This window comes from Sciurus carolinensis, chromosome 10 (genome assembly GCF_902686445.1).
Source record: "Sciurus carolinensis chromosome 10, mSciCar1.2, whole genome shotgun sequence".
Lineage (NCBI taxonomy): Eukaryota > Metazoa > Chordata > Mammalia > Rodentia > Sciuridae > Sciurus > Sciurus carolinensis.
The window spans coordinates 67,372,308-67,397,310 of NC_062222.1; the positions used below are offsets into that span (position 1 = coordinate 67,372,308).

Below are 25,003 nucleotides of genomic sequence, written 5' to 3' on the forward strand. Positions count from 1 at the left end.
CCTGTCATTGCCTGAAGTGGGTGATTCGGTGTCTAACGTGAGATGACTACTTCTGCTTGGGGGCAGCCTTGGTTTCATTGTAAGATAACTAACTGTTCTCCTGTAGTGGGGCAGCATCTGCATGGGCTGATCTGCTCTGGGAAACTGCCTTTCAGGGAGCAGTTATGGTTCCTTGTCATAGAGATGCTAATCAATCAGGCCTTTTGTTCCTGGAATCCAAGAAAATTAACTGCAAAAGGAAGTGGCTCAAAGGAAAACAGCTAAGGAGGCAAGTGGAGTCAAAGAGGGACAAAGTGGAGTTAGGTAAACATGGAGCGAATGAAACTTGTATTACTGACTTTTAGATGAGCACTCCTTGAGTGATTAACATGCCATGTGGTAATAAAGGAGACAGGTTCAAGGAAGGCAGATGCCAAGCTTTGTTATGCTTTTAGTTAGGTCGTGGGTATCTGCAGGCCCAAGTGAAGAGTTGCTACTTTTTAGCAAATGCAGCTTCCAATTCTGTGTAATATTAGGAAGGTGCAAAAAAAAAAGTCTGAGAACTGGCATTGTAACAAATCTCTTGGCTCCCCCACACTGACCGAACCTACATATTTGTATTCTTGGCTTTTTGTCCCTATAAATTGTAATGCTTCTTGTAGGATAGGTGAAGGCAGATTAACTGTCTTCCCAGTTTGAAACTCTCCTCTCTCAAAGGAAGATAGGTAGAACCCTAGCAAGGAAGTAAGTACCAGCTCAGCAATGTGAGTTGCAAATTTAATCCAGTCACAGGGAGGGAAACTCTGCACATGCTTCTAACATTGCTGCTATACTTACATGTTATAGCCCACTGTGTTGTAGGAATGGGTGAACTTATTTGGGAACTTTAGTCCCCTTGTTGCCTTTTATTAGTGGAAAACCTAACAAAAGTCCTGTTTCCATCTTAAATGAGATTTAAACCTTTTTAAAGTCAAGCATTGTGTTGTTACATGATTCTCCTAATCTATGCCTTGGGACAAGGTTAGAAATGTCCTTGGTAGTTGCACATTTATGGGGTAACAGTAGGAGAAGTAACTGCTGGTGTTGGAATTGGCACATTTTGGTTTCTGAAGACCAGGGGAGATGGCTTATTGTGTTTTCAAAGTAAAGGTGTAAAGTTGTACATTTTTTTTCTCTTTCACTGTTTCAGAAGAATAGAATTTTGGCTAATCATTACCCTCCATGTGTTTCTGATATCAAAACTCAGGTATTCACCTTTGATATTTTAGATGCTAATCTTTAAATAGTTTCTTTCTTTTTCAGTTTCCAAGATGAATAGGGTGTTGTAAGTGTGAAGTTTTAGTTATAAAAACAAGTATTCATGGACTACTTTTTTTTTTTGTCAGCTTTGCCATCAAGTGCCTGCGTGTGGTTTTCTTTTGTTTATCATGCTTCATGACCCTATAGATCATTCAATCTGTGTCTTCATTCCTTCACCACTTTTGGAAAGCACTTCACTGGTATTTCTTTAAATATTGGTTCTATTTTTCCTCCTCTCCCTGATTTCTACTTCCATCTATGCCAGAGCTCTTTTAGCATGTTCCATTTTTTGAATGTTGGTTTATTGTTTTGGTACCAGGGCAGGGGCACTTAACCACTGAGCCACCAGCCTTTTATTACTTTTTGTTTTGAAACAAGGTCTTGCTCAGTTGCTTAGGGCCTCACTAACTTGCTGAGGTTGGCTCTGTACTTGCAGTTCTCCTGCTTCAGCTTCATGAGCTGCGGGATTACAGGTGTGCACCACCCTGCCTGGCTTCATGTTCCATTTTTCTTTTGTTCTTTGGTGCAGTACTCTTTCTTTGCAGTCGTGTAGTACTCTTTCTTTGCAGTTGTGAGCTCCCCACACCCCTTTTTAAATGGTGACAGTTTTCATCATTTCTAATTTTCCTCCTGGATGTTTTCCACATACAAGTCTTCTGGTTCTCAAGCTGTCTTTCCTAATCTAATGTGTTTAAACTGCTGTTAAACTCATTCTGCTCCCCTGTGCTGGAGCTCAAACCCACAGTTCTGAGCATGCATTTTACTACAGCATTACATCCCCAGCCTCGTTACTTGTCTTATAAGAAATAGGGTCTTGCTATTTTCCCCAGGTTGTCCTCAAACTCATTATCACTGAGCTTTAGCCTTTTGTATATCCGGGACTATAGATGTGTACCACCATATCCAGCTTTAATTCTTAAATTTGATTGTTAAAGATTCCTATTCTTCAGCAATTGTCTATTCTAAAATTTATTTTATTAACTATATTCATCGGTTGTTTTAGAGTCAATGTTTGATAACTCCTAGTCTGAATTTCCTATGGATCTATTTCTATGCTCTCATTTTTTGAATTTTAGGTCTAGTTTTCTGACATGCCTGGTAATTTTTTATTGATGATTTGGTTGATGATATTACCTTTGAGAGTATATTTAACATTCTTCTTTCAAAGTTTGAACAGATCACCTTCTTAGCGCAGAGACTGGTCTGTTTTGGTTTTCCTATATTTCAGGACATCTGGGATCCCAAAACCTAGTAGTTTTCAGGGCTCCTTATCTTTGCTGGCTCACAACTTTCAATATTGTCTCCCTCTCTGAGAGTCTGCTGAAATATTTGAAACAGCAGTGGTTTCAGGAAGACCCCTCTAGCAGTTTCTTTCTGCCCCATGGTCCTATGTGGCCCCATGCATGTGCGGTTTGTGTGTTCAAATACTTGGTGAGGAAAGGGCGGGTGCTGGGTTTGCTCCAGTGCTTTTTCCCTCTTTTCCAGGATTTTGGTTCCTCGTTTGGTTGTTTCGATTGCCCTCATCAGAGAACACTTTACATGACCTCTTTTGTTTGGTCTACTTTTCTGGTTGTTCTCAGGAGGATGACTTATTTGGAGCAGCTAGTCCACCATAAGCAGAGAGAAAGTTCTTAATAGATGACTTTGGTTTTTAAAACTGAAAACTAGATTTATTGCAGTTAGTATTTCAAACGTCTTTTACAAGCTCAGCTCACCTTAAAGGCTTACTCTAAATAAACGTGTTTCAGAGGTCTTTTATAAATTGTTTAGTGAAACATTTTAAACATTTATAAACTTGATGTGCATTTTTGCTTTGAAACCTTGAGCTGTTTAACTATTGGTTTGATGTACTTAATCATTTTCATACTTAATTTCAAATCTTCCTAAAATTTAAATGTTTGTTCACTAAGGAAATGATTAATTTACTGCTAACAACCTGGAATTTACCTTTCATTTTAGTCAACATTCCAGCACTGTTACAAAATACTTGAGAAAACCAACCCAAAGGAGGAAAGGTTTATTATGACTCATGGTTTCAGAGATTTCAGTCCATGGTCAGCTCACTGCATTGCTTTCAGGCCTATTGAGAGGCCTGAAACATCACACTGGAAGGACAGGATGAAAAGTTTTTAGTTCTTGGAAGCCAGAAGCAAATAAAGAGTATGGAAGGAATCAGGTGTGGCAAGGTATATCCTTCCAGAATGCACCCCCAGTGATCTACCTCCTCCAATCAGGTCCAGTCTCGGAAAGTTTTTCTCTCTCAGTGGTACCATAGGCTGCTGATTAAGCCTTTAGCACGTGGTCTTCGTGGACATTTTATACCCAATCTGTGATACCTTCTTAGCTGATTAAAGGTACTAACAATTAGAGATATAAAGTCGGAATAATTATAAATTTGGAGAAATTTCTCCTATTCCTGACTGTTAAGTCCCTTTTAGTAATAATAATGTTATAAACTCTAAAATATAATAAGCAAGTAAATAAATAAATAATGTTTTAAAATTCTGAAATAGAATCAATTGATTAAAAAGGGGTTATGAATATGATCATGTAGGATGTTCCAGAACTTAAGTTGTATTGTTATATGGTTTTTCAAGCCAGACAAGACTAACCTTATCTGTCTTTTTCCTGTTTTATGAGTGTTGAGTAATTTTCATACTTTTCACTGTTTATTTATTAGGAATTTATTTCACATCTAATTGAAGTGCAAGTATTCAAAGTTGTCTTTCCTCCCAATATAGATTCTAAGGTTGTTGTTATCATGGTCAGGTTGGACTGTTACTTGGAAAGGAATATACTCACTGCAGTGCAGTTTAAAAGAGACTTCTGTTACCTAAGTGAGTTCAGTGACACATAAGTGTACAACTCCTTTGGGGACGGAGGCATTACAAGATCTGCCTCAAAATGAAAAAATAAAAAGAAATTTAAACATGCTTGGCACGCAGCTAAATGGGAAAACACCTCTGGGTTCAATCCCCAGTAACAAAAGCAAAACAAAATTACAAAAAAGTAGTAGGATGTAGTATTTGTAGTGTTTGCAATCTCATTTCTCTGGACTGTCAACTTACTATTGCTTTTTCCCTCTACAGAAAGGCACAAACTCCAGTTGTCTTCCAGTCATTTCCAGAATTTTATCCCAGAGTCACAAAGAAATACCTAATACTTTCCTAGGATGGCATCCATTGACCTGAGGTCATTTACCGAAGGGACTGTGTTAAGCATTCATAACATCTGCTATCGAGAAAAAGTGAAGAGTGGCTCTCTACTTTGCCGGAGAACATCTGAGAGAGAAATATTAACAAATATCAAGTATGTGCATTAACTTTTCAAAGTACTACTTATTGAATGAATTTGACAGATTTTACCTATCACCGGTAAGCTGCTATGAACACTTGTGTTTAAGTTTTTGTAAAGATGAATTAACCCGTTCTCTCATTTATTTTGGCTAAACTTGAACTGAAATGATCCATAAGTATATGTTTACCTTTGAAAGCAAGTGGCAAACTGTAAAAATGGTTGTACCATGTGTTTGAGTAATTGTTATATCAATTAGTTTTGAAGTAGAAAATAAATGAGAGAAAGGAGAATTCCTGTACAAGGTACTCACGACCATTACTATTTAGAGAACTTTGCAACTTAGCAAAACAACTAAGTTACCTCCACAATATAAGACAATAATAATTAATAGCATTATACTCAAACTGTCTGATTTTTCAAATTTTGGAACATTTGTGTCAATAAAACATGTTTAACTAGAGTTACAAACCAAAAGAAACTTTAGAACAAATGAAAATTTGAGCAGATTTTAACTTCTTGTAATTTTCTTTTAAGCAGTTAAAAATGTAATAAATTCTGCAGAAAAGATAAGACATTATTTTGATAAAATATAAAATCCTTCTTCTTTAAGTCAGTTCTTTTGTAAACTTTGCAAAGAGCAGTTAAGGCATTACTAGACTGCTGGATTCCACTTATAAATACATTTAAAAATAACTTTAAGTTTCTCTAGAATTTAAGTATTATTAGACTTGACATCAAGCATAGCACAAAATTCATTTAACATTTTAAGAAGACAGTAAAGTCTTGCAAATAAGAAAAAGGTAACCTAGGCAGTTTGTTCAGAAATGTAATTTTTGAAAGTACAGCTAGGATTTATGATAAAATATGGAAATGTATATATAGCATTCAGGTTACTGAATGAAGGCATAGACATACCAATATTTAATTTTTGAAAATACTGCTAGGATTGATGATTAATGAACTACCACAACAAAAACTTCATTATTTTCAGCTCATAATAAGATGATGTCATTCCACATACCAGTAATAGAAACATAGTTTACTAGTCTTTTACAGCATTAGTTATTTCCTTTGACTTATCATAGGCCTTAAACAGGGAAAAGTATAGACTCACTCATGCATTTCCAAATCTAAACAATTAACAAGCTTCCCAAAGTACCTTAAACCCAGTAACAGAGCATGTTCTTCTGAAATGGAATTCCCCACACAAAGTGGATGAATCTGGAGCAGCAGCCATCAGAACATGGCCTATTGAATGCAGTTGTCATGTTTAAACCTGTGAAACAGTTGTACTAAGTCAGCATGCACTTCCAGCTATATAGGTTATGATATCATCTTCCAAAATAAAACTGGACAAACATGCACTCAACCAATCCAATTAGAGTGTTGGAAAATTTTTGTGTCTGCTGAATTGTGTCTTAGTGACCAGTACCCCCAAAAGCAAAGGTTCCGTTAAGCCTCAAACAGCTAATGTTCCACATGGCTCACTCCTCCCCACACAGGAGATAGCCAGTATGGCAAAAACAGAACATATGGAGAAAATCCTCAGTGTGTACCTTGATGGAACAGCAAACATGGCCTGCTACCTTTCTTCGGTGACTTTTTGTCCTCACCAACAAAGCAATTTTTGAAAGTTAAGGCTGCTGTAGGAAGGAATGGGATGAATCAGACAGGACTTAAAGATATCCCAGCAATATCCCAGCAATATCCCGGATATTCCAACTCCAGCTTAGGCTGGGTGTGAGAACATCTTATCTCCGAGTGCCTTTTTTGGAGATCACTGCCAGCCTGAGCCATCTTGCTTCAGGCTATTGCTCCTGGCTAGAACTTACCAAGACTGTTACCAGTCGGCTCTAATACAACCTGGGGAGGAAAAAGGCTAGACTATAATGCTCCTACCAATTTGTCTCTGAATATTTCTGAAGCAGTGAGTGTTATAGCCTAATCTCTTTCCTCCTGGGCGGCTGTACCATCCAGTAATTGGTGTCATGTGGGGGCTCTGACCCAGGAAACAGATTTGGGTTTTGGCAGGTGAAAGAAGATGCCAGATGCAGTTGCCACAGACAGTGAAGCCCAGGTCCTTGTGGACGTGAGCACTGTGGGGGCAGTTGTGCTGGGACGTTCATTCCTCAGGACAGCTGTGACAGGATCAACCTCGGTGGAATCATTATCTGAGAAAGAACAGCTGTCAGCTTTGATCTTGTACTTGGAATAGATACTGTTTTCTGTCTGAAATACATGGTGACCTGCTTCCAAATTCTTAAGAGGAACTGGGCAAAGACACCACATTTCTGAACAGGCTAAGCAAGGCCTCTCTTTTCTCTGTGGGTACCTGTCAGGGTGGCCCTGCTGTAATTTGTTTTCCTCCTTCCTGTTCTATCTGAATATTCAGCATTCTCACACACCCACTTAAACTTTTTTGAAAACATTGGTGTCTACTCTGTGCATCCTTAAAGGATGTTCCCTACTGGAGTGAAGGCTCCCATTCTAAACTGGCCATTTTCCTGTCCTTTTCCTGAGCACTTAAGAAGGAAGGAAGTGACCTATCTTGAAGGTATGTATATTTTTTCTTTCTTTCTTTCCTTTCTTCCTTCCTTCCATTCATCTTCTCTTCCTTCCTTCTTTCCTTCATTCCTTTTCTTCCTTTTCTCATTGGTAACACATTGTCTCCAAGTTAAGAAATGGTTTTGCTTTCTTTGTCTATGAAGTGCTTCATTGTAGCCTTCTATTTCTACTTAAGATATACTGACGTTTGATCTGAGGGGATTTTAGCAGAGAGAACACTACAAGTGATATTATACAAATTAATGACTAATTGTGTAGAATTTGACTAGGTACCAAGTGAGACGATTTCATGATACTGATAATAAAACGTTTCTCAGAAGCTGTTATGAACATTCCACTGTGTTAAGAGGAATAAGTGAAAAGAAGCTTAATGAGACTCTATTAATTATATCAAGGAAATTTTGTTATTGTTTCTGAATGGAACACAGGGTCTCCAGCATGATAAGTGCTGGCTTTTCCACTAAGCTCTACTCCCAGTTTCTAAGAACCTTGAATCTTAGATGAGTCATTTTCTAAAAGTGGTAAGTGGTTAGAGAATAAATGAAAAGAATTTAGAGGAATATGAGCCATCTTTCTTATAAATTCTGACTAGTGATCCTTTTTATATTAGACTTGTATTAATCAACAGTTCATTTTTTTTATCTTTAAGAGTTAGTGTTTGTTTTCTGTCTGCAATTTCATCATTCTTCTGTGAATGTATTCAGTGCCAACCCTCTATCAATAGAACTTCATTTAAAATGGAACAATAAGTTATTATGCTTTTGTGTTTACAGTGGGATCATGAAACCTGGCCTTAATGCTATCATGGAATGCACAAGTGGAGACAAATCTTTGTGAGTATAATAGAAAGTGTAAGTCGGCCTTTGTAGTTTCAGTGAGCTTTTAAAAATCAATTTGGTGGAAGCATGTGTTGACCGAGCCTTTGCTTTGTGTCCAATCTGGTCCTAGGTGCTGGGGATATCATGCAGTTAGGCTAGCTTGTGGCTTTATTCCAAGAACCAAAAAGTCTTATGAGATCAGATCAACCTGGCTAAAGCATGATAGTGTGATTGACATGCAGCGTTACCATATTATGAGCTAATGAGGAGGAAAAAGAAGGGAATGATATTAAAAATGGGAATGGAGCAGAAGGAATAATTGAAGATATGAGTTTAGAGAAAGGGTTGGATCCATCAAAGTCAGATAGCCAGGAAAGTCATTTGGAAAGTTTTTGATGGATAAGCCAATGTTGCCTGGCTTTTACATTTTGGAGCTTTCTTTAGAATATAATATAAAGGAAGATGAAATGTAAATATATATGTGTATATATGAGTGTATGTGTAACATATGTATATATGTGTGTATGTATGTATACACAGAGAGAGAGAGAGTGACAGATTTTTACTCAGTCATACAGAATAATGAAATTATGTCATTTGCTAGTAAATGGATGGACTTGGAGAAAAATCTTGCTAAGTGAACTAAGCAGGACTCAGAAAGCCAGTAATTGTTTTACTCATGTTCAGAAGTTAGGTTGAGAGAGAAAAGAATGTGAAGAGCTGGGGAATGGAGTTGACCAAAGGATGCTCAGTATGTATGAATGTATCACACTGCACCCCCAATGTTGATGTAACTATGATGCACCAATTAAAATAAGTAAATAAATAGGAGGAAAATGAATAGAGTAGAGGAAGGAGATTGGAGGTAGGAGGGAGAGACAGAAAAGGGAAGTAATGAGGATTGAAATGCAACACACTAGGTTATGTGCACCTATAAATAGCCTTTTTTGACTAGTTCACTTTACCTTGAGCAAAATTTGGATTCAGAAGAGATGAGAGATATGTCTTGTGTTAGGGGGAAAACACAACATATATGTCTTTTTATAGGTTGCTGGACGTCTTAGCTGCAAGGAAAGATCCAAGTGGATTATCTGGAGATATTTTGATCAATGGAGCGCCTCGACCTGCCAATTTCAAATGTAATTCAAGTTTTGTGGTTCAAGTAAGTATCAGGCAGTTTGCCTTCTAGGTTTCCTCTACTTCTATATGGGAAGTGCTTTAAGGGCTTATACTTTGTGTGCTGCCAGCTGAATTTACATGTTCAAGGAACTTTCTTTGCATCATCCGTTCACAATATCCCCTTGGATTGAAACTGGAATAAAAGAGAAAGAGAGGACTTGTAGGCAGTGGTATCAATTCTATCTTTCTAACCATTTCTATAAGTCTGCTATTGACCTTTTTGCCCTTCTTTCATCTCTTTCCTGCCCCTAGAAGATGCCTTTGTCAAATGCTCATGCACAGCAGTCTGGAAGTGTCTAAAAGTTATCATAATGCCCTGTGCGCCACCTGGGTTGCAAATGGGGGATGGAAATGCCTCCCTCAGGCTCTGCAGCTGTCTGTATGTGAACCACTGAAATTGGTAGAGTTGAAAGTTCACCATCAGCTAGAACTTTACCTTGGTTCTGTTATTTTTATGGATTAAGTTAAATACCCTAGAGTGATGGTCTTAGAAAAGACTCAATGTGTCTCATCGAAATCCCATTTTCCCCCTTTAGGATGATATCTTGCTGGACACCCTGACAGTGAGAGAAAACTTACATTTCTCAGCAGCTCTTCGACTTCCAACAACTGTGACAAAACATGAAAAAGATGAACGGATTAAGAAGGTCATTGATGCGTTAGATCTGGAGGAAGTGGCTGATTCCAAGGTAACGTCAAAACAAAACAAAACAAAACAAAAACAAAAACTAACAGAATCAGATGGGAAAGAGGGCTTCCTGTGTGAAAATCTGACCTTACCAGAAGATTCCTAGAGCATGTGAGGTCAAAGGTGTCTGCTTTCTGTAATGATCAGCAAAGTGACTGGTTACATGCTGTGAGGAAGCTGGAAAAACAATCTTAACTGTGGTCTAAACCTGGGGATGAAGTTGGTCTATGGAGAGTGCCCCTCACAGCTCATCTGATGTCTTTGCACTGAATTTTCTTCTTTTTCTTTTTCTCTTCCCTCTTTCAACTGCTCTTCTCCCTCTCTTCCTCCGGGGAACTTTGTTCACTTGATTTCTTTTTAATTTCTGGAATTCATAAATGACTGGAAGCCAAGGATTCTGGCTGTTTATTATTGGTGTAATTTGTCTTCAAAACTCTATTTATTCTCATTAAGATTTACATTGAATTTTGTAGTGACCAAGTTATTTCTCCATGGCGTTGCTTTGGCACTTTTTTTGCCTCCTTCCCTCCCTCATTCTCTCCCTTCTTGCCTTTTGTCTGCCATATTTACTTCCAGACTCTTATATGCCAGGCTCTTCAGGTTTGAGGAATGTAATTGTCAGCGAGAGTAACAAAGAATAGAGAAATGAACTCCTCCTTTGCAAGTTGCAGGATAAGGGAAGAAAAATGAGATGGAAGAGTAACTTTATAGTTGACCACTCCATATGGAAGTTTTGCTGACCAGACATTTGGAGATTTGGGTGATAATGAGCTGTGTAACATGTGGTGACTCTGATTAAGCCCCGTGATCTCCCTCCTAGAGGCAATGAAGAATAGCGGTTCCACTGGCAGCTGCTTCCTGTTATATTTGACGATAGTTTTTTTTTAATGTGAAGTGTATTTGTTTAGAAGAATAACACTGTGATGCCACTATTTTCCACTTATTTTTGTTTACAAGTGTTTGAGTTGTCATTACTTGGTGTTTATTTACTTGATCTTTTTTTCTTTCTGGGAGGGTACTTTCTTTTACTCTCTTCAGCATTCACTGCCCTAAGGTGCTTGCTTGGATTTCTAGGGAAATGTGCGGAGACACTATTGACTTATATTCATACAATCTAGCCAATGGAAAAAATTTTTAATTTTTAAACATTATATATCATTGTAAACATTACAGAATTGTAGAGAAGATACTCTGATTAATGATGTGACTTTTAGATAATTACTATGATAATGTAATTATATATACTGTTCACCTATATTTCTCAGTTAATACCTTCTCCCATAATTAGTACAGCTATTTTTTACTGAAGTATTTTATAGAATGTTATATATATTTCACCCTTACTAGGTAGGAATATAGAAAAAATAAGGATATTTTCGTACCTTACCACATATAATTATCAACTAACAAAATGAACAATATTTCATGTCATCAGCTATGTGAAACACTTATTAATTCATATTTCCCAAGTCCTCTCCAAAGGCATTTTAGAGTTTAATTATCAGTAAACTCAGTCAAGGACTGTGAGTAGCATTTGAGTACTATCTCTTTGAAGACTTTTAATTCAATATTACTTGGCTACTTTCTGCCTCCCCAAACCTTCCTAGTCCCCTCACCAGACACGTGAGCATTTATTGGTTGCAAAGACTGAGCCAGTTGCCCTTTGGAATATCCCATATTTAGGATATGTCTGAAAGGATGAATTTGGAATTCTGCAGTGAGTCAGGGTGTAGACTGTACCATTGTGAAAGCATTATGGTGACTGGAAAGGTACTAATATGGTATATTAGAAAGTGAGCTTTCCTGTCTGAGTGCATGCTGTCCTTGTAAGTCTACTTGGGGACTTTGAGTAGAAACACTAAGGTGAGTGTGTTGATAGAAGACTAATCATTTACTATAGATCCCTTTCCTTTTTTCCTCCAATCTTTCTCATGTTTTAGACTATAATTTTACTGTTAGGGCCATATCTTTTTAGTATTCTAACTTACTATCTTAACATTAATTATTCAACATGGTGAGGCTCGTACAGAACTGTTAAGAGCATGGGCTTCATATCAGGGCCATCTACTGAGCAGCTCTGCCCTGAGCCTCAGTTGACTCATCGGTAAAAGAGAACTTCCTCCTTCTCCCAGCTTCATTTACTTCCTGTTTCATAGTGAGGATAGTGAAATAAAGGTCTCCAGCAAGACTAACATAGTTCACCAAATGATAATGATCATTGTCATTCTTGTTGATAATGCAATAATTTGTGTTTTAGGTTGAATCGAAAAGAAAGAAAAGACCAGTATAGCAATGGAGCTGATCACTGATCCTTCCATCTTGTTCCTGGATGAGCCGACAAAGGGTTTAGACTCGAGCACCGCAAATGCTGTCTTTTTGCTCCTGAAAAAGTAAATGCTATGGAAATATTGTTCTTTCATTAATTTAATATCTGGTCATTCTGTCTATCATGTATTCTTCATGAGGGGGATTCAAAAATGAACATGGATATCTTTTTCCTTCTTTCTTGGAAACAATTAACAAGAAGTGGTTAAAAAAAGTTGAAACCAGAGTCTGTGGAAGGTGGCCATGATGGTGGTGGGGAGCTGTTTTAAGTAGCAGGAGGGTCAGGGAAGACCAAAAATGTGACACATGAGCTGGGGGTAAGTGAGTGAGACCTGCTGTATCTGCAGAAGAGAGTTCCAGTTGGAAGCAGTGGTCAGTGGCCCCAAGGTGGAGCATGCCTGCTGTGTGTGGAGCATCAGAGAGGCCAGAGGGATGGAACCCAGTGACTAAGGGGAGTGAGGTGGGTTCTACACTGTCATAATAATACCACAAGCTGGGGGATGAGCAAGAGAAATTACTTTTCTTATAGCTCCGGAGGCTGAAAGTTGAGATCAAGGTGTCTGCAGGGTTGTTTCCTGTAAGGCCTCTCTCACTGTCTTGTAGAAGGCCATGTATGTCTGTTTCTCTCCTTCTAACTGGTCACCAGTGAGATGAGGACCATCAGTACCTCATTTAATCTTACTGACCCCTTTGAAGACTCTACAAAGAACCCACATTTTGGGTTACTGAGGGTTAGAACTTCAACATGAATTTTTGGGAGGCCATGTAGTGAGAATATAATGTGAGGTAGAGTTGGGCTGTGCAGACTGTGTGGGCCTCATAGGTCACCATAAAAATTATGGCATTCCTGTCACAAAGGGGACATGAGAGCATTTTGTTAGTGTCCAAGCAGAGCAATGGCTGTGCAGTCGTCCAGGGTTAGTGAAGGTCACCATGGAGGAGCTGCGAGGCAGGACAGGGCATGGACCAGGATGCTCGTGGCGAGGTGGAGAGAAGAGCTTGGGTTCTGGATCTGTTTTCGAAGGTGGAATCAACAGTATCAACTCAGGAATTGAGTCTGGTGTATCAGGATCGGGAGAATGACTCCCAAAATTTGAACCTGAACAAATGGAAGAAGGAAGCAAATGAAGTAATTTCCTTTATCAGAAAGCAGCGATGGGAAAAATATTAAATATAGAAAATATTCAGAAGTTGAGTTTGCACATTTTCGTTAAGACAAAAAATCATTGAACACTAATGTAAAAATTCCAAGTACAATACAAATAAATCCCACTCCCTGCACCTAGACTCCCTGCATTTTACTTCATTTTCTATCCCTTCTTGTTCTCTAATCTCCTGTTACATAATTGTTTTCTGACATCATATCCAATCCCCTAGTCACCCCTGAGTGAACTCCAAGAATCAAGAACACTCACCTTAGCACCTCCCAGTGAGGAACTCAACAGTCACATTTCATCACAGTCCAATCTGAAGGCTCCAATCAAATGTCACCATCTCTCCTGCTGTCTGTGTTTTCTTGCTGCCTCAGGATCCTTTGCAAAAACATGTACTATCGAACTGTTATACTTTTTTCTATTCTGGAACAGTTCCTCAGTCTTCCCTGTCTGTCGTGCCTGGACATTCTTAGTGCATTTCGTGGGGTGACCCTGGGCTGGGTCCCCTGTGTTCCATGAGCAAACTCCAACTATGAAATGCTGCTGTGCAGTTCTCTGTACAATATTCCTGGGACTGCACGTACCACAGGGGATGTGGAGACTGATCATCTGACAGGATTGTGTCTGCTGGACTTCTTTGCTGGAAAGTTACTATTTATGCCCTCACAAGTTGATTTGTATTTTCTTGGGTAAAAAGTTTGGCTATTATGCCCAATGTTCTGTTCCTCATCATATCGTCCCCCTCCAGCATGCACCAGTAACTCCTGCTCTCATGGTAGCTGCCTGACTTACACTAGTTGCTTTTCTATGGAAGGAAGAGATCTCTCTCCTTCCCCATTCACTTTTCATTTTGTGCAGTGGTTATAATCGTTTCGACCGTTTTAATAGTCAAATTAACCATGATTTGGCCAGGGGAAAGCCACATCAATGCGACTGTCTGTTTTCTTTTCACATCCCCCTAGTCAATCTTCTAACAATTGTTTACTTCATGGTTACTCTGATGTTTTAGGCTCTCTTGTATATTCTGTGAGAGCTATTTCTTCCAGGAACCCTGGTTCCTTGGGGTATAGTTGATATTTAGAAATCAAGATCTGGTTGCTCAGTGTTCTCACTGCTATTGGAGTAGCATTGCTTCTAGACCTTTAGTAGATCGACCTAGGAAGCACACACATATGCATGTGTATGTGTATATAACTATTATTTGGAACTATAATACTAATCCATATACATTTTACACATATGATATGTATGCATATACAGTTTTTTGGTTTTCTTTTTGGTTAGATATCCAACTCCATGGTTCTCAAATGTTAAGTACCTGTTCTTTCACTGACCTATAGCCACAACCACTGTATCTATATTTTTTTCAATAAAAAGACACATGTAAATATTCGTGTTTATTCAAAAGCCCATAAGTGGGCTGGGGAGATAGCTCAGTTGGTAGAGTGCTTGCCTCGCAAGCACAAGGCCCTGGTTCAATCCCCAGCACCACACAAAAAAACAAAACAAAACAACAACAAAAAAAACAGCCCATAAGTTCATAATACTATTTCTAATTCCAATTTGATACCTCCTTGTTGTTTTGAGTCTTTGCCATTTCCTTATACAGAAGTGACTTCAGAGCGTGAGAGGTTTGGCTCCCATCTTAGTATATTCACTCACTACGCTCAGACAAATCATTTGTTTAATGGAATCCGTCTTCCAGTCACTCTGGCTTCCCTCTTTGTTCACCACCTCTGCAAACCCTCTGCGTCGTATCTGAAGGTCTCAGACACACCACCTTCACCACCTACTGTCTCTAGCACTACCTTGCTTCCTCTGATGCTCATGTCTCTGTAAGTCAGTCTCTATTAGGAGAGAAGATTCAGGAAGATGGGAAGATGTTACAATTGTCCTGTTTTGCTTATGAATAAGGAACCCTTAGCTACTTCATTTACACATTGTATCAAAATCATTAACCATATGGTCTGATCTTCTTTGAGGCAGAACACCTTTGGGCATCCTGATAGCATACACTTATTCCTTAATCAAATGCATAAATTGAAGTGATTTTTGTCATAAAATATTTTTAGTAACAAGATTGCCCTTTTCCCACACACACTAGCAACTTGGCTTCCAGACCGGATACTCTTCCTTGGGAATCTGACTGGCCGAAGTAGAAATTCCTAAACTAAGGGTCTCCCCACAAACGACTTACCCTTATCACCCTAAAGCTCAGAGTTGACAGAACCATTCATATACTCTGTACTTTCCAAATGGCTTTTCATTTACTCATACCCCTGCCCCATTAATCATGAGCAGAAAGCTTCAAATGGTCAAGCATTTTTTAAATTTAAAATTTGTTTTTAATTTTTAAAATTTGTTCTGTTCAGGTAAACATGACAGTAGAATGTATTTTGACATATTATACATACATGGAGTATAACTTAGGATCCTATTTTTGTGGTTGTATGTGATGTAGAGTAACACTGGTTGTGTATTCATATGTAAACATAGGAAAGTTATGTCTGTTTCATTCTACTGTCTTTCTATTCCCATCCTGCCTCCCTTTCCTTCATTCTCTTTTGTCTAATCCAGTGCATTTCTATTCTTCCCTCCTCACCTCCCCTTATTGTTTGTTAACATCCATATTAAGTAGAACATTTGACCTTTTTTTTTTTTTTTTTTTTTAGGGATTGGCTTATTTCACTTAGCGTGATAGTCTCCAGTTCCATCCATTTACTAGCACTGCTATAATTTCAGTATTCTTTATGGCTGAGTAATATTCCACTGTGTATATATACCACATTTTCTTTATCCATTCATCTATTGAAGGGCACCTAGGTTGGTTCCATAGCTTAGCAATTGTGAGTTGAGCTTGCTATGAACATTGATGTTACTGTGTCACTGTAGTATACTGATTTTAAATCCTTTGTGTATAAAAGGTTCTGAACAAGGAAAATCAACACAAAAGCAAATAAAAGCTGACAGAAACAATATGTATGTACACATACACATATATTTTAATAACAGTTTCGAACAGTGATTTTGGCCATTTCTTTTAACCATGAATAATAACTCCTGTGAAATGGTAGTTTAGTATTGTTTATGCCATGGAATTATAACAGAGTTCAGTCTCAGCATTGCCCTTTAGTAGCATTGACTCCTTGGCTAGTTGCTTGATCTTATTTAAATGATATCTGTAAATAGAAGGAGATAATATGGGAACTGTGTTATAACAGCATTGTGAAAATTGAAAGAAGGTAGTAAGCACTTATTAATGTCAACTGTATTATCAGGGAATAAAGAGAAAACAATCCTAAAGAGCCAGAAGACCTAAATGGTCAAGGAGAACGGGGCACATGACCACTGTTTTTCTGTGTAGTACACAATGAGTTCTTACACTCGAGTGTACTTACAGATTTGGCTGGACTGCTTATTAGAAATTGGACGCCCTGAACCCACCCCAGGAGATTCTAATTCAACATCTGGAGAGACTGTCTGAGAATCTGCATCATCAATGAGCATTCTAATGGATTCTAGATTGTTGATGCACTGTCTTTAAGAAGACCTAGTGTTTTTAATGAAAGCATTTAGTTTAGGTTCCCCGAGTGTCATGTAGATAACTTGAGATGAGAAGTTTGTAAGAGAAAATCAAATTAAACTGGGGACAAATGCTTTCCTGGCACCATAAAGTATTTTATCAAGAAGTGCAATGTTCAGATATCTAATTACTCATTGTCCTTCTTTCAACTTAGGATTTCTGAGCAGGGACGAACAATCATCTTCTCCTTTCATGAGCCTCAGAATTCCATCTTCAAGCTGTTCGACAGCCTCACCATATTGGCCTCAGGAAGGCTAATGTTCCATGGTCCAGCAAGAAGCTTTGGAGTACTTTGCATCAGCAGGTGTGGTTGACCTTTTCAGGCACTAGATCCTTCACTCATAAACTCCTGAAGGAGAAGAGAGGGGTTGGCGGGAGTGCTGCTTGATCTTTGCATAGACTTAACTCTAAAACATTTTTGGTCAGTTTGGTATCAGGAGTTTTCTTCATTTTTCAGTGCTTGCTTGTTGCTTAGGTTTCTTTCCTTCCCCTCTCCTATTTGAGTATGCATGTGTGTGAGTGAGAGTTTCTCATGGGCTTATGTCTGTTCTACTTCCTAGTTAATGGCAACCTTTCCCTGAGAGTTCAGTCATTAGCTGATTGGACTCACAGCAGCTGTTCAGTTGAACATTGTTGGAAAGGCCCAGGGTCATTCATTTTCTTCTTGACCATGTAATAGATAGTGATCTTGTTCTACTTTACGAGGGCTCATGGAGATGCTACTTTATTTTCTAATAACATTAGATTGCCTTGGATGGGTTGTGTTATTATAGCCACTGGAATGTCTTCTGGTTCTAAGTCTGAGCTGGGTGGGCAAACATTTGTGGAATCCCAGGTTCTATTTCAGATGGAATTGTCTGATCTTTTTAATGGCTTATGCAATCTGCTTCATTTTAGAGATATTTGGAAATTATTATAGATATTTCTTCATGACCCCAAATACAGTTTTTTTTTTTAATTTTTTTCAACTTTATTTTATTCATTTATTTGTATGTGGTGCTGAGAATCGAACCCAGTGCCTCACACATGCCAGGCAAGCACTCTACCACTGAGCCACGACCCCAGCCCCAAATACAGTTTTAAATATTCATTAGCTACCTTAATTTTTTAACTTATTCTCAGCCATTTAAAATTAAACATGTATGGGTTTGGAGAGTCTAGAGGAGATGAACTTAAGAGTCAGATTTCAGGCCAAGTTCAGAGATTGTGCCATAAGAAGTTGAGGTAAATGTTTAGGTGTGCTGTGCTGGTCATGTTCTCTCAAGAATTCAGTTCCAGGAATTTGTTGTCTGTTTTAAATTATGGAAGCATGGCATGAGAATGATAATTTGGACCTCTGAACTTAGTAGGTGGAGAAGCAATGTTGCTTTCATTGATAGTGTTGTTCTAGAATTTGCTACGTGAACTCAGAAAACACAATGAATCCACACATTTTTTTCTTGTATATAGATTTAAGAAGTACTGAAAAGCATCAGTTGATCTTAATAAAAAGGACTAATATATTCTAAAGAGTCCAAGATTAGTTACACACATACACAAGTATACACACACACACGTATGTATACATAAGGGTATACATGTGTGTTACACACATACATAGGGTTGGAAGACAAAGCATTGTTGAAATATGTGTGAATGAATAAGAGGAAAGTATAAATTAGTGAGGTGAGAAGAAAGCAAGAATATGGCAGAGAAAATGTTAGATTCTGTCTTCCGCAGCCTCACTTCCCTCACTCTCTGAAAGTGAGTCCTTTTTACTTTCAAGACCATCAGGTTGTGTTCTTTGGCTGCTTTTCTTGTAGGTTACCATTGTGAGCCCCACAACAACCCTTTAGACTTCTTCCAGGACATCCTGAATGGATACTCCCCTGCTGTGGTAGTAAACAACGAGGAAGTCTGTGAAGGTATGTGAATACCTTAGATTCGCGGGTTTTCCCCTGGTTGATTAGGCTGAAGTTCAGCAATGCAGTGGCTCATTAAATCATGGCTTTCTGAATTCCTATTCATGTGGTGTTGTGCTATCAGTTAACAGATAAACTTTCTTGTCCATAAGTGCTATGGATTTTTTTTATAGAGTTTATCAATGACCACTTATGTGCTACTCTCAGTTGTAAAAGGAGTTTTCATTAAAAAGTAAATATGATAATTTTGGTCATAATTTTAGAAAAGAAATTGACTCTTCTTACTTATGCACATAATAGAAAACAAGGACCAAAATTTTAAAATTAAGGCTTATAATCTGTATGGTAAGGAGTCTATTTTAAGGATTAGGGTCCACTATTTAGGAAAAGTGTGAGTTTGCTCTAGCCAGAAGATCCAGGCAGAAGTCATGTTAATTCCCTCTGTTTTTCTGATGTGTAAAGCAATGACAACGCTAGTGATTTTTCTGTACTTAGGCTTTAAAATTTAAGTGTTATCCATGAAAAGGATCACAGAAAATGGCTTCAATTATTTTTCAACTATTAATAATGTTCTCCTCTTTTGTACTTTTATTCCAAAGCCCATGAAACTGAACAGCTGTTAACGAGACAGTCCTCAGTGATCAAAGGATTAGCTCAGTTTTATGCTGAATCCCGCTTCTACAGAGAAACAGAAACGGAATTAGAGAGACTTTCAGGTGTTGACAATTACAGGAGGTCGGCCTTCAAGGAGATCACCTATGGCACCACCTTCTGCCACCAGGTCACATGGATTATCTGGCGTTCGTTCAAAAACTGGCTGGGTCATCTCCAGCCCTGGATAGTTCAGGTAATCTTACAGATTCTTTTAGGTTTGCTGTGAAATATTCATGTGGGTGTAATTTGGTTCTGACGTTGTCTATCTCAAGATAATGTGTATCTTCTACCCACCCTTCCATTTATTTGTCTTCCCTGCTCCATTTGGGATATAGAAACAGTAAAGCACAATGAAGTTTTTACATATAGAAAGATTTTTTTCAGTGTTTTCTTGGAATACGTAACTCAGAATTTTTTGAATAAGACAGTCTATAAGGGATCATCTCGGTAAGAAATTTATTTTTTAATAAATGGAAAATAAAGGCAACATAATCCCCTTTGGGTTTTTCTAGTATCTGCTACTTTCATTCATTGATTCAATCCGCAACTTCAATGCAAGATGTTGTGTTGTATTTGGGGGACTCTAATATGATAGTGAACAAAGTGAATAAAAACAGTCTCTGCTCTCATGGATTTCTTTCTTATGTAGGCAGAGAGATGATAACTGAACAATGAAATAAAAAATATAGTTTATTAGAAGGGACTGCAAAAGTTTAGGCAAAATAGGGGTAGAGAGGGGGCAAGTGATAGGGAGAGAGGGTTGGTTCACATTTGAAATAGGTGGTGGGGGAAGCTAGTGGCTTTGAATACACCCTGAGGTGTACTTTGGTCTGTCCACTCTCTAAGGTAAGAGAATGTGTTCTCTAAGGTATGCAGAATGTGTTCCTTGTAATTGACCCTCCTCATTGAGAGATTCTAGTCTTTGGAAAGCGCTAGATACCTTGAAAAGTTTTCAGTTTATGTTCAGGTAGTAACCACACTAGCAAGGCTATTCACTGTCACATTAACTTTCTCAACTAAGGTGTGATAATGTTCTTTCTCCTTTTGACTGGCCTTTGGTCATTGTTGATTATTACTCATTAAGGTTTTTTTTTTCTTTCTTTTTTTTCCTATTCTTAACTCCTATGTCACAAAAAACACTGATACTTCCAATTTTTTAGTCCATCCTTTATAAGGAAATCTATTTAGCTGGTTGTTTTGGGGTTGTTATTTTTATTACCACTCACTGAGTTTAGGTTGAGTACTGAAAGATGGCCTGTTGTAGGCTCTACTGGACGACTTCTTAACATGAGAAGCACAGTGTTTACATGTAAGTATTGTCACCTTCCAGGTACCTGAGAGCCTGCATTCCAATTTCAGTCATGCTGTCAGTTGTTCCAAATGTTTCTGAACTTTTCATTTGTCATTCTGTCAGAACAGGGCCACTTTTGTGTCCTATCAATCAAGGGTAACATTTTATTCTTTGAAAATAGATTTGATGGCTTTTGGAATCACATCAGGTAAGTTAGATCCATCAACCTGTTCAACCTGGGATGATATAATGAGTTGATTCTTTAGTGTGTTTTATGTGTTAGGTTTTCTGTACGGCTTCTAAAGTTAATGTCTCATCCAAGACACATGTGTGGTAGTTATGGGCAGACAGGAACAGAACATGACTACTTGGTCTACACAGAATTGTGCCTATTTTGGGTCTAGGCTTCCTTAAGGAGCGCAGAGTCCCCATGTTGCACGTTCAGCCGACTTCCCTCATCAGCAAACCCAGTGTCTCATAAGGAATTCCAAAAATGTTCAGAGAAGTAGCCATCTCTGGAATAAGAATAGGACCTTGAAGCTCCTGAAGTTTAGCAGAACAACTCATGTTAAAGTTTGTGAACACTGTAGTGTTGTAGGAGTAGGCAAACCCTTTTCAGTAAAGGGACAGATGGTAAATATTAGGCTTTGTAGGCCACATCTGGTCTTTGTCTCAGGTGATCAGTGCTCCCATTTTTGCATGAAAGCAGCCATAGCTTATGTAAGCAAATGAACATGGCTGGGTTCTCATGAAACTGTATTCATGACACATAAATTATTTCACATAAATTTAGGTACAAGATACGTCACCTTTTTTCCCCAACTATTAAAAAAAGGGGTAAAAACCATTCTTAACTATTGACTTTGAAAAAAAATAGGTTTTTAGCCCATTTAGCCTGGGCCACAGTTTACTACTCTTGGCATAGGGTTTTTAATCTTGTATGATTTTTATTCTCTAAGTTTTTGGTCATAGAGTTGTTAAATATTTATGACTTTTTCTGATAACTCTTGTATCTGTTGATTTATAGCTGTCCTTTGGTTGAACTAGGTATGTACATGACTCAGACTTGATCTCTAACCAGAGGCTGTATTTGGGAGATATTGGAAAGAATGGATGTTCTGAATAAGATTTATTATTCACTTAATACTTCAAAACTTCCTGATCAAAGCAGTTTGGAAGATGTGCATATTAACATTTAACTATGGATTAATTTTAGGGACTGCACAGACTTCTCAGAATATATCATGTGAAATTCTAGTTAACACATTTTAATAAAACCAGAATGAAATATTTGAGAATTTCTTTTCCAATCCTTCTGTTGAAAACTGAGGCTGGAGGCCAAATGCACAAAACCCAGTCATTTGCTCCATTGTGCAATTTTATTTTGCCTGGTCTTTCCTTTTCTTCTTGCAAAAAAAGAATATCACAGGTGTGCTTCAAAATCATGGCATGATTATGGGATTCATGATTTGCTAGTATGTTAGAAACTGCCTGAAAAGAACGAACTTTACACCTGTAGGAAACATCCTAATGATGTGTTTGTATAATATCAAGTGTGAATGCAGAAGAAACAAAGAATGCAGACTTCTGGGTAGAAAACCTGAATTTAAGTTATCCTGAGTAAAGTATGGACTGTCGTGTACCTGTGTGCTGCATATTGGCAGATCCATCAGTACTTATTTTGGAAACTTGATCTGTTGACATGAAGTAGAGTATAGTCTGAGGATAGTGAAGACATGCCACAGAGTGAATTTTCCCTTAAATTTCTGTCTTATGTTCAAGGACATCTTGTAAGTGAAACATTTAAATAACATTATTCCCGACTGTCATCTTTACAAACCAGTCTTTTTAGATTATGATTAGTTTTTCTATTTTGATTTGCTTCTTACCTAAAATTTCTTCACAAATTACTTCATGTGTGGATACAATTATAATATTGAGTATGTTTTTAACTGAAGTTTCAAGATCGATGGTAGTGTATTTTCTCTAGTCTTCCATTCCTATATTTTTATATTTAACTTATGAATCATTATATATAGAATTCCTCCAATAAACCTGGTAATGTGACCCATAACTTTTGTTGATTGAAACATCCCAAAGAGCATTTTTATCCTCAGAACAAAAGCGGTGTTGGTCCAGTAACCCTGGGGGTTGTCCACAGACTGAGTAGGTGAGGATGGTGAGGAATTGTCAGCTCAGATGGATATGTTGACTGTAGGCTTCACTGGCTGAGGTTGAAGGAGAGGCAGACAGAGGAGATGGTAATGGAAGCACTTGGGTGTCCCCAGAAAAAAAACTGACTGAATGCTTTGGTGACAGTGACAATGCAATTTCCAAGCAGGCCAGGACTCATTAGGTTGAATGGGGGAAACCAACTTACAACTAGTCTTTACCATGCAAAATACCATCATCAAAATTTGTGTGTATGCTTTTAAATGGTTTTTATTATTTTTGAGGTGCTGGGGTCAAACCCAGTGACCCAGCACATGCTAGCATTTTGCTGCTAACCTACATACCAAGCCCTGAAATTTTCTTATTTTTAATGAGAGTGTAAAGTCATCCTGTTTCCACTGGCACAAAAGTTGAGAGTTCCATTCACGTCTGAACTCTTCTCACTGGGATTTAGTTTGTTCCCCAAGTGACTTTCTGTATCATTCTGCTTTAAGGTGTAGCATCTGTGGGTCCAGAGCCAGAGCTGGGGCTTGGACTGGCAGTTCCTGGTGAACACTGGGAGGAATCTGAACTTGTCAGGAGTCTGCTCTAATAACAGACACAATTTTGTATTCTCCCAGGGACTCTGGCCAAGTCATTTGGATGTTTATCTCCATAGAGGGATCTGATTATGTAACTGTATATCATATCATAATAAATGAATGGAAAAATTTTACGTATAATTACAACTCCATTTCATTTTTCTTTTGGAAAAGATAATCATCGCACTGATACTGGGACTGGTGATAGGTTTCGCTTTCCTTAGACTGAAAAATGGTTGTACTGAAATCCAGAATAGGTAAGTAAATTTAATACTGTTATTTTGTTCAAGTTTATAAGAAGCCAGTATGAATGGGAATTCATAATAAATATGGATAAATGTCATTGTTTTATTGGGGGTTGATGAGCACATTGCAAACTGAAGGAAGAGTTAATTTTCTTTTTCTCAACAAAAAGCAGTATTGAGGGTATGGTGTTTTACTGCCTTTTTTTTTTTTTTCCTTTAAGAATGATAAAGGAGCCTAGGGTAGGTGGTAGGATTTGGGTCTTCCCAGACATGGATAGCACTTATTTAGTGCATTGATTGTTACCTATAGAAGTGCTCATAATATGGCCTTAAAAATCCATTTCTCAGTGAACTTTTTAAAGGCTATGTCCAGACATAAGTGCTCAGCAAAATGTCACGTATTTCAAAAACTGTACTATAATTACAGTCACAACAGTACCACTATGGGACAGAAGTGGGAAGAGACCTCATGCAGTCACATGTTCCTGTCTATTTAACCTGTATTTTTTTTAAATATTTAATTTGTATCATTACAATATAAAAGAAGTTCTGTGAGTAGAAATCTTCCCTAAAATGATACTGAATTAAACATAGTGCTTTGGTTCTTCTTCTTTCCTGCAGAGCCTGGTCACTCTATGTGCTGACTGTCTTCCAGTGTGTCACTAGTGTTTTAACCAGGGAGATCTTCTTGATGGAGAGGAATCTTTTTATGTGAGTAGGTTTCTACTCTGGGAGGTAGCATCCGCGTCTGCTGGTCAAACTGGTGACATTCAGAATTGAGCCAAGGATGTAAATTGGGAGATTACTAGTATTGTTTTTATTTCTTAGTTTGTTTTAATTGACAAGTATAAATTGTATATACATATAAGTGCAACATGAGCTTTTGAAGACTGTATATGGATTGCTAATATTAATTGAGAAGAACACTCAGGAATCGATGGAAAATCAAGAGGATTGGGGCCAGCTACTGAGGGAAAACGGAGTTCCGGGGTTAGAAATGGTCAGTGAATCCCAGCATTACAGAGAAAATAAGCAATAACAAGGCTGCAATTATTTTTCTGTTCTTAGCAAATAACAAGGTCATGATGAACTTAGGGGAAAAGTTTAAGAAGCTTGGTAGAGATGAAATGGTGGAATGATCTGCAAATTAGAGGTGGGAAGTAAAAGTGACAAAGAATTTAATGAAGTGTAGCCCTTGGTGGATGGAGGAATAGAAATGACCAGAGGGCCTTCTTACAGTAAAGAGGTGGCTGCTTTTGTCTCTTCTGTTTT

General features: G+C 38.0%; 1 protein-coding gene across 1 annotated transcript in view; it reads left to right on the plus strand.

The window, feature by feature from the left end:
• Window positions 1–24,446, plus strand: part of LOC124994215 (broad substrate specificity ATP-binding cassette transporter ABCG2-like) — a 42,043-nt gene extending 17,597 nt beyond the window's left edge. Inside the window, 11 exon segments of the mRNA XM_047566006.1 lie at window positions 4,368–4,587; window positions 7,914–7,973; window positions 9,006–9,120; window positions 9,674–9,826; window positions 12,088–12,215; window positions 17,042–17,158; window positions 17,160–17,191; window positions 18,690–18,791; window positions 19,388–19,635; window positions 23,661–23,743; window positions 24,353–24,446. Coding sequence (XP_047421962.1) covers window positions 4,451–4,587; window positions 7,914–7,973; window positions 9,006–9,120; window positions 9,674–9,826; window positions 12,088–12,215; window positions 17,042–17,158; window positions 17,160–17,191; window positions 18,690–18,791; window positions 19,388–19,635; window positions 23,661–23,743; window positions 24,353–24,446 — 1,269 coding nt within the window. The 5' untranslated portion in view covers window positions 4,368–4,450.
• The last annotated feature ends 557 nt before the right edge of the window (window positions 24,447–25,003 follow it).